The sequence below is a fragment of the Cryptococcus depauperatus genome, chromosome 8 (genome assembly GCF_001720195.1).
Source record: "Cryptococcus depauperatus CBS 7841 chromosome 8, complete sequence".
Lineage (NCBI taxonomy): Eukaryota > Fungi > Basidiomycota > Tremellomycetes > Tremellales > Cryptococcaceae > Cryptococcus > Cryptococcus depauperatus.
In genome coordinates, this window is record NC_089475.1 from 249,427 (window position 1) to 263,775 (window position 14,349).

General features: G+C 44.1%; 5 protein-coding genes across 5 annotated transcripts; 3 read left to right on the plus strand and 2 right to left on the minus strand.

Moving 5' to 3' along the window:
• Positions 1–655: 655 nt before the first annotated feature.
• Positions 656–2,554, plus strand: L203_106001 (uncharacterized protein; the record flags this gene model as incomplete). Its single annotated transcript, XM_066215361.1, has 6 exons — positions 656–1,063; positions 1,107–1,232; positions 1,280–1,486; positions 1,533–1,626; positions 1,672–1,802; positions 1,853–2,554. The coding sequence occupies 6 exons, from the start codon at positions 656–658 to the stop codon at positions 2,552–2,554; spliced, it is 1,668 nt and encodes a 555-aa protein (XP_066071458.1).
• Positions 2,555–2,605: 51 nt separating this feature from the next.
• On the minus strand, positions 2,606–5,481 carry L203_106002 (uncharacterized protein; the record flags this gene model as incomplete). The annotated part of the gene is made up of 7 exons (XM_066215362.1): positions 2,606–3,031; positions 3,092–3,556; positions 3,607–4,164; positions 4,227–4,803; positions 4,854–4,944; positions 4,993–5,123; positions 5,174–5,481. The coding sequence occupies 7 exons, from the start codon at positions 5,479–5,481 to the stop codon at positions 2,606–2,608; spliced, it is 2,556 nt and encodes an 851-aa protein (XP_066071459.1).
• A 441-nt stretch (positions 5,482–5,922) lies between these two features.
• L203_106003 (uncharacterized protein) lies at positions 5,923–9,576 on the plus strand (the record flags this gene model as incomplete). Its single annotated transcript, XM_066215363.1, has 6 exons — positions 5,923–5,958; positions 6,014–6,926; positions 6,973–7,609; positions 7,661–8,305; positions 8,352–8,838; positions 8,890–9,576. 6 exons carry the CDS (start codon positions 5,923–5,925, stop codon positions 9,574–9,576), a joined length of 3,405 nt encoding a protein of 1,134 aa, XP_066071460.1.
• A 294-nt stretch (positions 9,577–9,870) lies between these two features.
• On the minus strand, positions 9,871–11,907 carry L203_106004 (uncharacterized protein; the record flags this gene model as incomplete). Its single annotated transcript, XM_066215364.1, has 1 exon — positions 9,871–11,907. One exon carries the CDS (start codon positions 11,905–11,907, stop codon positions 9,871–9,873), a length of 2,037 nt encoding a protein of 678 aa, XP_066071461.1.
• Positions 11,908–12,270: 363 nt separating this feature from the next.
• L203_106005 (uncharacterized protein) lies at positions 12,271–14,261 on the plus strand (the record flags this gene model as incomplete). The annotated part of the gene is made up of 5 exons (XM_066215365.1): positions 12,271–13,144; positions 13,198–13,274; positions 13,324–13,895; positions 14,042–14,097; positions 14,143–14,261. The coding sequence occupies 5 exons, from the start codon at positions 12,271–12,273 to the stop codon at positions 14,259–14,261; spliced, it is 1,698 nt and encodes a 565-aa protein (XP_066071462.1).
• Between the last annotated feature and the right edge of the window lie 88 nt (positions 14,262–14,349).

Genomic DNA, 14,349 nt, shown 5'->3' on the forward strand with positions numbered 1-14,349 from the left:
TATTTGTTATTGATCAGTTGCAAGAAAGAGTTTTCAAGACGATTAGCTTCGTTTTAACGTGGGTGCGGCAGTGTGTTTAATACCACTATGTACAGGCGATGAGTACTGGACAGAATGAGAAGACCTGAACATACCGATGACTGTTATGAGCACTACAGAGACTGTTTGAGAACATATAGCGTTGCCCTGTGGGCAGTGGTAAATTCAATAAATAGTTTAGTTGATTAGTTGCTGGATCGAACAAGATGAGAGGATGAAGAGAAATACATTTGTATCTCTGGCCCTATATATACTCTGGGTTTCCCTAATATAAAAAGGTTTAGAACGCTTGGTCCTCTTCAAACAATGTCCCCTTTTTTTTTTTGCTTCCGTCCCTGATAAATTTCTATCCTATCAATTCCTTCATTACATTGCCACGTGGCTTATCTCTTATCTGAAAGCATATCTCATCAGAGCCATTACCAATGACGTGTAATTACTTTTTTCACTCACGTGACGAGCACGTGGATCTCTGTTACAACTTTTGATTTCTTCTTTACCAGCTTCATCGAATTTTTCGTTTCTCTTGTGGATCTTTATGCTTGGTACGCCTCTGAAACGGACCATTCAAAATATCTGTGCTTCCCGGTTCATCTCAGTTCCCCGTTCCTCTATAATGTCGGTTACCTTGGCCTCATTGAATGACCAAATCGTCACCCTCCAAGACCGCATCAAGCAGCTCAAAGTTGCAAAGCAAGATGCTTCACAAGAGGTCGCTGCAATGAAGGTACTCAAAGAACAGCAAAAAGTACTAGAGAAGGAGCAAGAACCGGGTACATCCCACAGTTTCAATTTAAAAACGCCTAAAGGCACACTGGACCATAAGCCGGAGGCAGCTCTACTGAGGAGAAAAATCTTCAACACACTGGAAAGCATTTTCTTGAAACACGACGCGAGTACTATTGATACACCAGTTTTCGAGCTGAGAGAAATTTTGGCGGGCAAATATGGAGAAGACTCTAAATTGATTTATGATCTTGCAGACCAGGGAGGAGAGCTATGTTCTTTGCGATACGACCTTACAGTGAGCTCGAGTGGAATAACTGACATGCTTATGGATTATATAGGTGCCTTTTGCCCGATATGTCGCCATGAACGGTCTTTCTTCAATCAGAAGGTATCACATCGGAAAGGTCTACAGAAGAGATCAACCTGTCATGACCAAAGGCCGTATGAGGGAGTTTTACCAATGTGTGAGTCCGTTCATGCCAGCTTTCTAGCTAATCGTATGACCTTGCAGGACTTTGACATTGCCGGTGCTTGTGATCCTATGGTATTTGACGCTGAGGTCCTTCGGGTCTTGTGCGAGGCGCTTACTGCGCTTGATATTGGAGACTATACTGTCAAGCTCAATCACAGAAAAATCCTAGATGGTATATTTGAGCTTGCCGGTGTCCCTGCAGACAAGACTAGGATCATATCTTCTGCTGTCGACAAGCTCGACAAGGTGAGCAATATGACGATGCTGTAATTTTGCTCATATATATTTGTAGCTATCGTGGGCAGATGTAAAGAAGGAAATGATTGTAGAGAAGGGCTTGAATGAAGCTGTTGCGGACAAGATTGGGCAATACGTTGGACTAAAGGGTGCGCGTTTTTAACGTATTGTCGTCAGAGTACTCACTAAACTAGGCTCGGGACCTGAGCTCCTTTTGAAGCTGAAATCCGACGAAAAGTTGATGGCCATCCCTATTGCTAAGCAAGGCCTTGATGATATGGAAATCCTTTTCAGGTATCTGTCTGTATACGAGGTTCTTGACAAGGTGTGTCTGACCGCTTTTGCTCTGCGAACGACTCTCACATCCTTGCAAAGATGAGCTTTGACATGTCTCTGGCTCGAGGCCTTGACTACTACACTGGCATCATCTACGAAGCTATCCATGCTGCTTCTGCTCCTCCTTCCCTCAACACTGTTCCTGTTGTTCCTCCACCATCATCTGATTTATCTTTTATTTTACCAGCCGAATCCAAACACTCAAAGTCTACCACCACCAACGAAGACGGTATCGACGAATCCATAGTCGGTGTGGGCTCAATTGCAGCTGGCGGACGATACGACAATCTTGTGGGCATGTTTTCTGAATCCACTGGTAAAAAGGGTGAGCAAGTACCTTGTGTGGGTGTGTCGGTTGGCGTGGAACGAGTATATTCAATTATGGAGATGAGAAGGCGAAAGGGTGAGGAAAAGATCCGGGGTAAGGAGACAGAAGTGTTCGTGCTTGGTCTGGGAGGAATTGAGCTGGAAAAGAGGATGCAATTTGCCACGATGTTATGGAATGCTGGAATCAAAACCTCGTTTTCACCAAAAGTCAATCCTAAAGCAACTGCACAGTGGAAACAAGTCGACGACGATTCCATTCCTTTTGTCGTTATCCTCGCTCCCAAGGAACTTGCAGCAGGCTCTGTTCGTATCAAAGAACAAGTCGGCAAGGACGCAGCAGGTGATGCCAAGGGGGAAGAGGTTAAGATTGAGAACATTTTGGCATACTTGAAGGAAAAACTGAATAGACCTTAGGCTTCAATTTGATGATCACATACATATAGTTAATTGCATACATGTATGACGTTAGGCTCTATATAAGCGAGTATTCCCTGTTTCATTTGATATTTTGTCACCGTCCTCGTCACTACTTCCTGTATCATATTCATACTCTCTCACTGCGTTCTTCATCTGTGCTGTAGAATGAGAATGAACATTTTCTTCCCTCTCTTCACTTTCACTATCCGTCTCACTTTCACTCTCACTCTCCGACTCTGTCTCACTGTTTAAAAACGCATCAAGATCTTGAAACTTGGATTTGACGGTACGTGCGGCAGAACCTGCGCCTGTACCAGGAGAGCTGTCCATTGGAGAAGAAACGAACTCCTCTATGCTGTGTGTATTGCGTTTGGGTACAGGAGATGAAATCTGGCGAACAGTAGGCAGCTGATTATGGATATCAGTCGATACAGAAGGAAGGGTAATTGATTGGTTATCAAGGGAGCTGTCAAGCTATTCATCTGATTAGCTTTTTCATTGAATGCACAAATAGGCAAACAGAAAGAGACTCGCCTCTGAGTCTCGTAAAGACGAGTCAGTGGGATCATCCGTCCATTCCGGCACCTCTTGATATCCCTTCAATCTTCTCCCTATTATGGATGAAGAAGCAACTTTGAGCCCCCCAGAAGTGAATTTACTCTCGCCAATCCTGTCATTCTCGATCAGAGTAGACTTTGAAAAAACAATATATTTGACTTGTTCCCTTCTGAGTATTACACCGCCTGTGTCTTGCTCTGAATTGTTTTTCCCATCATTCGCCTCCCCTGTTATGTTTGTCTCTTCGTTACTTGATTTTTCACTTGTCACTCCACGAAGAAGGGCATTTAAAAACCGCGCTCGATCACGTACCTCATAATCAATATCGTAACGAGCTAGCTGAAAGAGATATCGTGAGAGAAGATCGAGCTGAATATTTAAAGGAACAATGGTTATGATTTTTGTAGCGAATGAGAGTATTTGAAGCTTCACAGCTACAGCCTAGCGATTTGATGTTGGCGGCTGAGAGAAAAGCAAAGAGGAGTACTTACTTCATTGACAAACCCTTTGATAGCCTTTCTTAGTACATCAGGTACCCACAGCCTTACACCTTCCCATCCCAAACCCTTCTTCTCACTTTCCTCTCCAGCATCTATACTAGCAAACTGTCCTACTAGCCAGTATACACTGGCCCTTGCCGAAGGATTAAAGACATTGTCCAATCCTTTAGCCAATCTCGCTACGAGATGCCGAGGTTCAGATAAAGAGGTGGAAGAAGCAGGGAAAGACTGAGTTAGGATGACAGATTTGAGGACAATGATTGCTTGAGCGACAAGTTTTTCACGCTCGCTTTTAAGCAACTTAACAAGCACGCTTAAACCTAGGGGAGCTACTTCGGGCTGCGAGCGAATACAGATACCCAAGGCTTGTATGGCGGCTTCGGCGACGGAATCGTTTGGGAACCGGATGTAGTGCTTGAACTCTTTCACAGACTCCTTGGCATTTTTGGAAGTAACAAGAGCGACAAGGCTGCGAATCTTTGATTTCTGAATGATCGGAGAGTCTGCAAAATAGACGAAAAAGGCCGACCAGGAATCTTTGAATAACCACTATAGTAAATCATCAGCTCGATGCTCATCTTACCATTAGCAGTTCTCCAAACAAAACGCACAGGTCGTTCTTCAACCATCTCTGCCAAAATTTCCCAAGTTATTGAAGCAATCTCCTTTCTCTCCATCTCTTGGCTTGCAGAACTGATGGTTAGTCGTAGTAGTGGTTTGACCAGGTTTTGTTGTCCAATACGTGTATGCCCGGCCGGAGCGAGATGCCAATACGTCTTGGCAGTTGCCAATACAACAGCAGGGTTGCGAGATTGTAGTAGAGGTTTGATACAGTGTAAAAGCATAGCAAGGTCTACATCAATTCCTTCAGAGTCGTCTTCGCTCTCGTGTCCGCCCTGTTGGTGTTTTACGTCCTGTATAGTAGGTTGAACGGCCCCAGCGTCATCAGGTTTCTCCAACATCACCCTAGCATATCTGATCAGTACTTCCAATGCTACGGCTTGTCCCCATTCGTCGGCGTCGACAATAAGTCGACAGATGTGTCTGAAGAAAGGATGCAAAAGGTCTAGCCGGGAAGGACACATTTCAAGAAACGCTGTTAGAGAGGCGCCGAGCGTCAAAGGGGATGGTGAAGAGAGCAGGTTTTGTAACAGAGAAATGAGCTGGGGCAGGGCGGAAGGATCCATCCTGAAAATGATCTTGTAAGCTGCCTTCCAGAAAGGTCAAACACTGCATACTCGTATACCTTGGCAAGACCTCCAGCCACGGTCTTCCGCACCCAGGGATTACGGTCATTGACAAGCTTCTTGAGACCTAGCATCACAATACCTGCAAACTAGTCACACTCGTTTTGAGAACAGTCTTTAAACTGCTTACCTTGTATGACAGGAACCCTGATTGAAGTCAAAACTCTCAAAGACATTGACCTTATCAATGGAGAGGAATCAGACAGGTCTTTTTGGAACGTGTTAATTGAGAGGAGTACAAGATCAGAGTTTGTCGAAGCACTTCACAAACGTCACTCTTCATTAATCTCATCAACGTGCCCTTTGCTCACAATCTCAACAAGTAGATGTAAACCAGCTTGCGGATTTCAATACTTGAGGAAACCACATTCTTAACCACTTGGGCAAAGAACGGCTCCATGTCTCTCCCCTTTGACATTCCGGCAATGATTCTCTTCATGCCCTCCAGCTTTTCTCGATCACTCCTACTTTCGAGAAGTTTTGTGATCTCTTTGAGTTTTTCATCTGATGTGTCGAAATAGGTTGTAGATGCTCCAGCTCCAGACAAAATAGTCAAGTCTCTTGTTGTTTCTTGAAAGTTTTCCTTGATTCTTTGTGACAGACGATTTAATGCTGCCATTTTGTGATTAGATGAGTTTACAAGATAGAGTGGTAGATTATGTATAAGAGGCTGGTGGAGGCGGACATCGCCGCCGTATAGGATCCTGAATCTAGTAGGGTCCGGTATTCTGATAAGCGATTCTTGTACTAATGCTACATTACAAATCATTATCATTACACCAATTCATTGTTTCCTTAACAAATCTTTTTTCTTCCCTAACTACAATTTCTCTTTTGCTTTTATCTCTTCTCTCTTACTTTTCTTGAGTGATTTTTTGTTTTGTTTTATACTATAGCAAAGAAGAGCACGTTTCTGTGCATCTACGCTGGGAGAGGAGCGCTGTATCCTTTGAGCGTCAAATGGAGATATCATTAGCCTTCAACCATCCGTACTTACTTCAGATATCCACGAAAAAAAGAAACAGCTCAACGCAACCCATTATTTGCCACCTGCCACGCAATGGTTGGCTTGATATCTCCAAATTCTGAAAGGAATGTGGGTCATCGCTCTATCATAAAGCATGAGTATCCTTGACTGACTGGCACAAAAGCAACAACGGGACTTGCCACCCAATCCTTCAATAAACAGTCGACCTTCTCACACTTACTATCCACAATCTTTCATGGTATCACCATACAGGCCTTACAGAGACTCTTATGGATGTGACGATTATTCTACATCGCTACTATATCCACATCAGCCAGTTTATCGACAGAGCCAAATGTTTCAGTATCCACAAGGTGGCATATGGGAACGCTCGCAGGGGGACATGTCCATAAGGAATGAGGAAGAGTTATATCAAGCAGAGCCATCGCCCAAAAGGCGAGGACGTCCTCGGAAAGCAGTCTCTTCACGAGAAGTTCAACATGCCGATAATGGGGAATATCTATCCATTCTGGCAGGTCCATCTCAGCCGCCCACCGCAATTGCTCAAGGCCATAGCAGCCACGAAGGAGAATGGCCCCCGTCGGTTGGCGCTTGGGCACATCCAACGAACAGCCCTATGAATGGCGATCAGGTTACGCAAACTTTCCATGTCAACTCAGGACTTGAGGCTCAAGCGTGGGATGGATCTCAGGAGGGATGGAGTAGCAGGGCTTTAAATATGGAATCGAATAGCGTGGATACTGTAACTGGACAAGGCTCTAGCGAACGATCTCAAGATCAGACGCAGGAACTTAGCAAATTTATAAAAAGAGGCACAAAACGGTCCAAGTGCAGTGACGAGAGGCAGCAGACTGGGATAAAAGAAGTAGAGCCAGACATGGTTTTGACCGGACTGGAAAGACAAGAAAGTGCGCCTGATTCTGTAGCTGCCTCTGAAACCAATGGAATAGCCCAAGAAAAGCTCGAAGATGTCAAGCCAAGCGTGTCTAAAAAGGAAAAGGAAGGCTTGAAGAGAAGTTGTGCGGAATGTCGAAGGCTGAAGGCAAAATGCGACAGGCAGTTTCCTTGCTCTAACTGTATGTCAGCTTTTTTCAGTTCATTCATCGCTCATCATATACTTAGGCCGAAGAAGAGGTTGTGCTCTAGTTTGTCCCGACGGAGATTTGAGCTGTATGCAAGGCAAAAGACTTGTGTTGGCATCCACAGAGCAGCTTCATGAAAGAGTTGCTCAGTTGGAGGCGGCACTTTCTCAGGCTTACAAAACGACATCCAACGCTCAACATCCACTTCTTGCTCCAGAATACCTTGATGGAGGTTTCGCTCGAATGCGGACATCAAACAAACAACCTACTTCTAATCGTCCCGTGTTGATCCAAAAAACTCCCCCATTAAATTCTGGTTCCTCGCAAATGGAAACAGAGCACAATCAGTCTCCAAACAACCCTTCTTCTGCGTCTAGTTTTACCCTTGCTACGCCTTTACTTGATGCAGAACGAACAACTGTTCAGGGACGTATGACTGTTGAATCATTACTGATAGAGGACACGGCTGTGCCAGAAGGCAGGAGGGAAGATGAATGGGCAGGAGAGAACGCTGCACCGGCAATGATTATCGGTACAGTGGGCAACCCTGACACGAGGGAAGACCTGGATCAGAGACATTTGGTTTTTGAGCGACTAAAGAAGATACTTAAGGTCTTGCCGCCAAGAGATGTAATGAGGAAAAAGGCTGAATACTTCTGGGAAACGTCACGATGGTAGTGAGTTGCAGTTTTGATGTTCGCTGATCCAAGTGTACTAATGTCAATTAGCCAAACAATTCTACGAAGAGAAGAATTTGAAACAATTTACGAACCCGCTGTTTATGCACCCACAACCGCCAACCCACTTTCGCCTCATAAGCTTGCTGTAGTATTAATGGTACTCACATTGCAAACTTACCTAGACTTAGATGTTTCAGAAGACAACCCTGCCGTTGCTGAATACTGGGATGCCGTGCAAAGATGCTTCGATACCCGCTTCGGCTGGGTATCGAGCTTGGCAGGTGTACAAGCTCTGGGTCTGGCCACCCTGTTTGTGGGCTTTGGATGGAGGGGCGCAAGAGCAAGCAACTTTTATTGGCTTCGTCAAATGACCTCAGCAGCTCTTCAACTTGGTCTACATCGTGATGCCCATCCTTCGTTTCCTGACGAAGAAAGAGAATTCAGAAGAAGGCTTTTTTATGAAGTCTATGTTCTAGACTGTCTTATCTGCCTTAATCATGGCCAAAGAGCCGCTATGTCCGTGGAACTTATCGAGACGGCGTATCCGAAAAATGAAAGTCAATTGACATACAAAAAATACGATTTTATAAGGCTGGTTAAGAGCCATGTGATTGATATCGGTTCCTTACCTGATTCTGCTCCAGCCAGCGACGAAAAGATCAATGATATTAAACAGCAATTAATGCAGTACGAGTAAGTGTTCTGCCATGCTGTAGAGATCATAGCTCATGAAAAGCAGTGTGACGGCTTTACCCATTGTACACTGTCCCATCTTGCGAGGAGAACCCTTACCTGATCCTGTGGAAGGTTTCACGGGAGAAGACGCCAAGGCTCTTCAAACTACAACAACTTCCATGTGTCACTACAAAGCTATGCTCTACCTTTTTCGCCCATCTCTTCGTCGCCTGATCTTTCGTATCCGCTCCAACCCTACAACGTCTATAATCTTCACAGATCAAGATCGCGAAACCGTTTCATCGACTTATCGTGCTTGCCATGCCATCACTCTTACATCGTATTACATGGCGCGCAAGCATCCAAGACTGATGGCAAGAGCCTGGATGGTATGGGTACAGACATTCAGTGCGGCAGTAAGTATGGCAGGATTGGCCATCTGGTGCGGGCCGTTTTTGGAGAAAGGGTTTGTGGATAGTGTGTATAACGAGCTGAGTGGGGCTTGTGATATGATCAGTGAGAACGGGTCTAAGAGGAGTCAAGGAGTTCTTGTGAGTCATAGCAGTCTTATCGTTAAACGGCTAACTGACTTTCAATATTAGTCATTACTACCAATCCTCAAGTCACTTGTATCCGGACGATACCCTGAGGTAGTTGGCAAAAATCCATCAGATGCCCATAATTCTCCTGAGGGAGAGGATATGCTGTTTGCTTTGCTGGGTGGTACAGTGGATGGTATTATCGCTCAACAAACTCCACAGCAAATTGCACAGAATTCTTCCAGACCTCAAATACAACATTATTCTGATCTGTCTTTGTCTCGCGATAACAAACCTATAACGGATCATGCGTCATCTCAATCAGTTTCACAGGTAACCCAACAGAATTCTGTGTTTCAATCTGCGCCTACAGGCGATGGGGACCCGGAAACATATGCCTCTACCATTTCCTTCCCACCAGGTAATTGGACAACCTCCCAAACAGCAGATACTTCCTGTGGAGCTATGTTACTCCCACTCGTACCGCCAGGACCGAGTGCTATGCCATTTGATGCGTCTGACGCCACCTTGGGTAATGTTGACTTGGGTTATATGCAGTTGAGCAATGGAGAACACCTTATGAGTGGCGATTCAAGTGGCGATGCTGGTAAGGCATCTACTGTCTTGGACAACCCTCCACAACTGTGGGAGAGGCTGCAGATGCTATACGAGCCTGCCGCCCCGTTGCCATGGGGCGCAGCTGGGGCTGGTGCTGGTGTTGGTGCTGATTATTCTGGAAATATATATTGAGTAAAAAGGAAATGTGTGCATCGGTGGAGATATGTTGTCGAGTATAGCAGTGTATTTGCGCTTAAGCTTGTCTCTTCTATTTTTTCTATGTTTCTACCACCATGTTCTTGATAGTGCTTGCTTTGTTGCTTCTAATTATATAAAACATTGATTGATAGTAATTTCTTTTGATACATACAGACGCTCTAGTTACTTTTGTATTTTGGTTCTTCAAAAGTAATATGTTGTGCGATTTGCATCTATAATTTGGTCAGAGCAGACCTGGAATCATAAGTTCAACGTTCAAATGTACAATTACACCTGGTACCCTCCGGCCGTTTTCTTATCCCTTTTTGCAACCCTCCTCTCTCTCCTTGATAAATAATTCAAATCTTCATACACGCTTTTCATTATGGTTTTCAGTAGTTCCGTATCATCCATACCTTCCCTTGTTTTCACATCGAGAGGATTGTTCTCATCGATTTCAATCATTGCAAACGCTATTACGAGGCGTTCAAGCAGAATCATAACAGCAGGAAAAAGAACTTGTGTCGATGAAGAGGTTTGCTTGTTGTTCAATGGGTAACGTGCTGTGATCGTACTTGTCCACTTGTCATCATCATGTTCGACGGTTGGTGTAGTGGTTGCGAGACGAGCGACTGGTATAGAGAGCGGAAGATGTACAAGATCCGTTTCAGAGTCTGATAGTCCGTTTTCAGAAGCTAAAGACAGTCTATGATAATGAATGGCTCGAGTGAGTATTTCCCATTCCTCTTTGCCCAGCCCATGTTGAGCCCATTTCTTCTTCTTCAGCATACTTCTGTAGCTTTTTGAAGTTGGCAATGACAACACATTTGAAGATGAAAGAGCTAGTGAATGAAGCGTGGAAGAAGGGAGAGACTGGGCAGTATGATACAGCCCAGCGGAAAGTATGTCAATTGTTGTCTGGTGTGGGCCTTCTTTCTGAACAGGTAGGTAAGACTTCAAGAGCCTCAATACACAGAGAAGAAGAGGCAAATCAACTTTTGCTGTCTCATTCTTCAACCCTCGATTTTGAAGTGGATGAAAAACTGCGCGAAGGATAGAGTTAATCACGCTCTTAGACATTGACTTGGGGTTCAAAGGCCGAGAAGGATTTGGGAATGAAAAATCATCAATAGAGCCAAACTGCTCAAAAACCCCCCTAGCGATGTAATACGCGATGCAAGTCCGTAATGGTAGAAGAGAAGGTGCTTGAGTGTCGTAGGCCGAGAAAAGAGTAGCCCATGCTTCAGATGCAACACTGTCACTGATCTCCTCTCCCATCTCCACCTCAAAAAACTTCTCAATGATCTCATTAAGCGAATCCCAATTCTCTGCTACAATTTCGGCTTTCAGCCAGGCTGTTATGAAGCGAACATTCATTTGCTCTTCACCCATTACTTGAATCATGTCCTTTGTCAATTGTCTAGGTATATGTGATCCAATCTTGATTCTATTTCTTTGCTTAGCTGATGCGAACAGACACCATACGTTCATTATTCCAGTGTAAAACCTGATTATTGCCTCCTTCTCTTCTGTTTCCAATCTTTTGGGGTTTGCTGATGTAGATGGGCCTGCCAAGTAACTGCACACCACAGATTTGAACTCCCTCAGTAGTTTAGAAGCGCTCGCAAAGTCGCCATTAGGAGTATACGCATAGAGCATTAACTCCCATACCTCCCAAGGCCAATTCTCCTTCCCATTTTTGCCTTCAAGAGCAAGACACTGATTGATAGTTGATTCGACCGCGTCCGGTCCAATTGAAGAATCACGAATCAAATGCCGAAGCACGAGATCAAGAAGCGGGATATCGAGCTTGTCGGGAAACAATGGTATGGCACTCTGAATGATTACCCGTCGTTGTTCTGGAGAAGGATGATGCAAGGTAGATTGCAAGATTTGAGTGAATGTTGGCGTAGATATTGGCACACCCTCTTCCAAGGAGCGCTCTAGCAGCGGCACAATAGCTTCAAGGTCTCCCCAGGTGCCAATCAGCAAAGAGATGGCTTTTGAGTAAAAGACTTGACGGTTGAGCATATCCATAGTGGTTGGAGAAGATGGCAGAGGATTGGAAGATAGATGCTCGTGAAACGTCGCTGCCCGAGAATTTGCATTCTTCCTCACAACATAGGGAGCTGATGCATGCATCCAAGTCCTTGATTCTTTTATATCCTTGTCTGTCTGGAGCTTTTTGGCGATTGCTGATCCTGCAAATGATGGTTCGGGAGTTGAAGACGAATCGACATATCGGAGCGACTGAATGGGCTTGAAGTCGGGTTTCTGGAATGACTCTATGAGACGAACTACTGAGACAGGTATTCTGGTTCTCATGTTGGCATAAATGAGACTTTTAATAGAAACATTGATATATGTATGTAAAAGTGATAATATTTTGACATTTTGATTCAAGAATATTTGAGGAAGTATAAATGATGAATAGGCACGTATCTTTTTGGGAATAGGCATGCTAAAGACTGACGCGCCTAATTGTATAGCTCGTGGTTTAATTTTAAGAAAATTTTATTACCATTTTTAAATACATTCATATGTTATTTGTATACACGGAGTCAAATTTTTATATGATAAAATCACGTGACTACATTTTCCCAGTTGTTTTTAAAAGTCCCCCAATTTCCATTTGATTTTTTGTTTACATGAGAACAAATTCACAACTTCAAAACGCTACATTTAATAATGGAAAGTTTAGAACTTGGTGTAGGGAATTATTGCGACTCTGAATTGTATCAAGGCTCTGAAGATTGGGCGGAAGGTGTAAGGAGGAATGTACAATACACGACTAAAAAGGGGAAAAAGAGAGACCGAAGAGGACGAGAGAAGTTGGAAAATGCAGTAGAAGAAGGGGATTATAAGGAAGATGAGCAAGTTCATCAAAAAGAATTTAAAAAAGAGAAAAAGAGAAAAGGCAAAAGGTTGGAAACTCTACCGATTGAGTCTGAACTCGACAAGGATGGAGAATCTTTGGCAGGTGCAGATCTTTTGGGATGTACGATGGGTTTGGAGAGCCAAGGAGGAATGGAAGGGAATGAAACTATACCGGCAGCGACTTTGGCCGAGGCGATTAACAATACGTCCAAGAGAGCTAAGAAGAAAGAGGAAAAGAGAAGAGAGCCAGAAAATGAGGCTGAAAGAGATGCCGTTGAGTCTTCCAAAGCCCAAGGTGAATTGGCTCTTGCACAAGAAGCGCAGTCCCCTTCGGCTAGTAATCATACTGTCAGCAAAGGTTTGCATTATGAGATCGATCAAAGCGTTCAAAATAACCACTTATATACTTATCCTCCCTCTCTAGAGATACCATCTGCCACTCAGCTGGTCTCAATTTCTTCTGTCTCACAGCCTCCCACTCGTCCAACCTCGGCTTATCGGTCGGCTGCGAATCCTTTCGAGGATTCAAAATTGGCCAGAGGCTCTAAAAATCGCTCAGAGCATGACGTTAAAGAGATGGATGACAGACTTCGAGAGAGATTTAAGGATCCAAAGGAAATGTTGAAATGGCTGGCAAGCGCCTCGTTGGGTAAAACAGAACTAGCTAGACTAGAGAAGGAAGGTAGTCAGTCGTTCTAACATTATCTCGTGGAGTACGAAATACTGATTTTTGCCAAGTTGTTACCTATAAGAAGGGCAAGTTTACCGAGGATGAAAAAACCAATATCAGGAGAGCCCTGGATATGTATCAAAAGGTTGTGTGGTTACTGTTCTGTCTTCATCACACACACTCACAGAATGTAGGCCAATAGAATGGATCAATTCGCTTTGGTTGAATTGGTTATGACCAAGACCAATCAAGCAACTGATCGAGAAACCGTCAGAGACTTTTGGAGAGACATTGCCTTTTCTGTTCCAGGCCGACCTATTCTTAACCTTCAACCCTTTGTACGACGGATGCTTGACCCGAAAGCCCACAAAGGCAAATGGACCTCTGAAGAAGACGCTCTTCTCCTTCGAGCTTATGAACAATATCCCCGACTATGGTCGAAAATTTCCACGATTGTGAATCGCACAGAAGTAGATTGCCGCGATAGGTATCTGAAAGAGCTTGTCAACCGCGACGGCCGTTCTACAGGTCGTTGGACTAAAGAAGAGGAAGACAAGTTGCTAGCTGTGGTAAGGAAAGTCATGAGAGATTTGGGAGTTCGAGAAGGCGAGGATGGCGATGTGGAAATTCCTTGGGACATTATTTCAAGAGAAATGGGCAATAGAAGCATAACACAATGTAGGATCAAGTGGAGAGATGGATTGGCACCGAGTAATCATGCCAGTCGAGTCAAAGATGATTACAAAACCATCAAAGTCATATCCAGGTTGGTCTTTTGAGTAATTCAACGGCCTCTGACATGTGCAGATTGAAGAGCATGGGTTACCAATCCGAAAATCATATAATCTGGTCCGACGTGCAAGATGAGAGTCTGGAAGGTTATAAACCGAAAGAAATTCGAAATGCATATAGCAATATGAAAAGAACACTTACCAAGGATTCGCAATGTGCAAACTTGCCATTCCCTAGTAAGCCAGATCATGCAAGTGGCAAGCAATGCTAACGAACCTCAGAGCTTTTGGATGTCATGTACGAAAAAGCGCTAACGCCACGTAAAAGAGGCTTGTGGTCAAAAGGAGGACCAACAAATACCAGTAAAGAGATTGTGGATGAATCAGGAGACGAAGCCTAGTCTCTCTTGCCGGGGTATGTCTGGGTATGCAGCTTGTGTGTAATGTTTTGTATATTATATGATGTAGCTCCTAATGAAACGTATACAA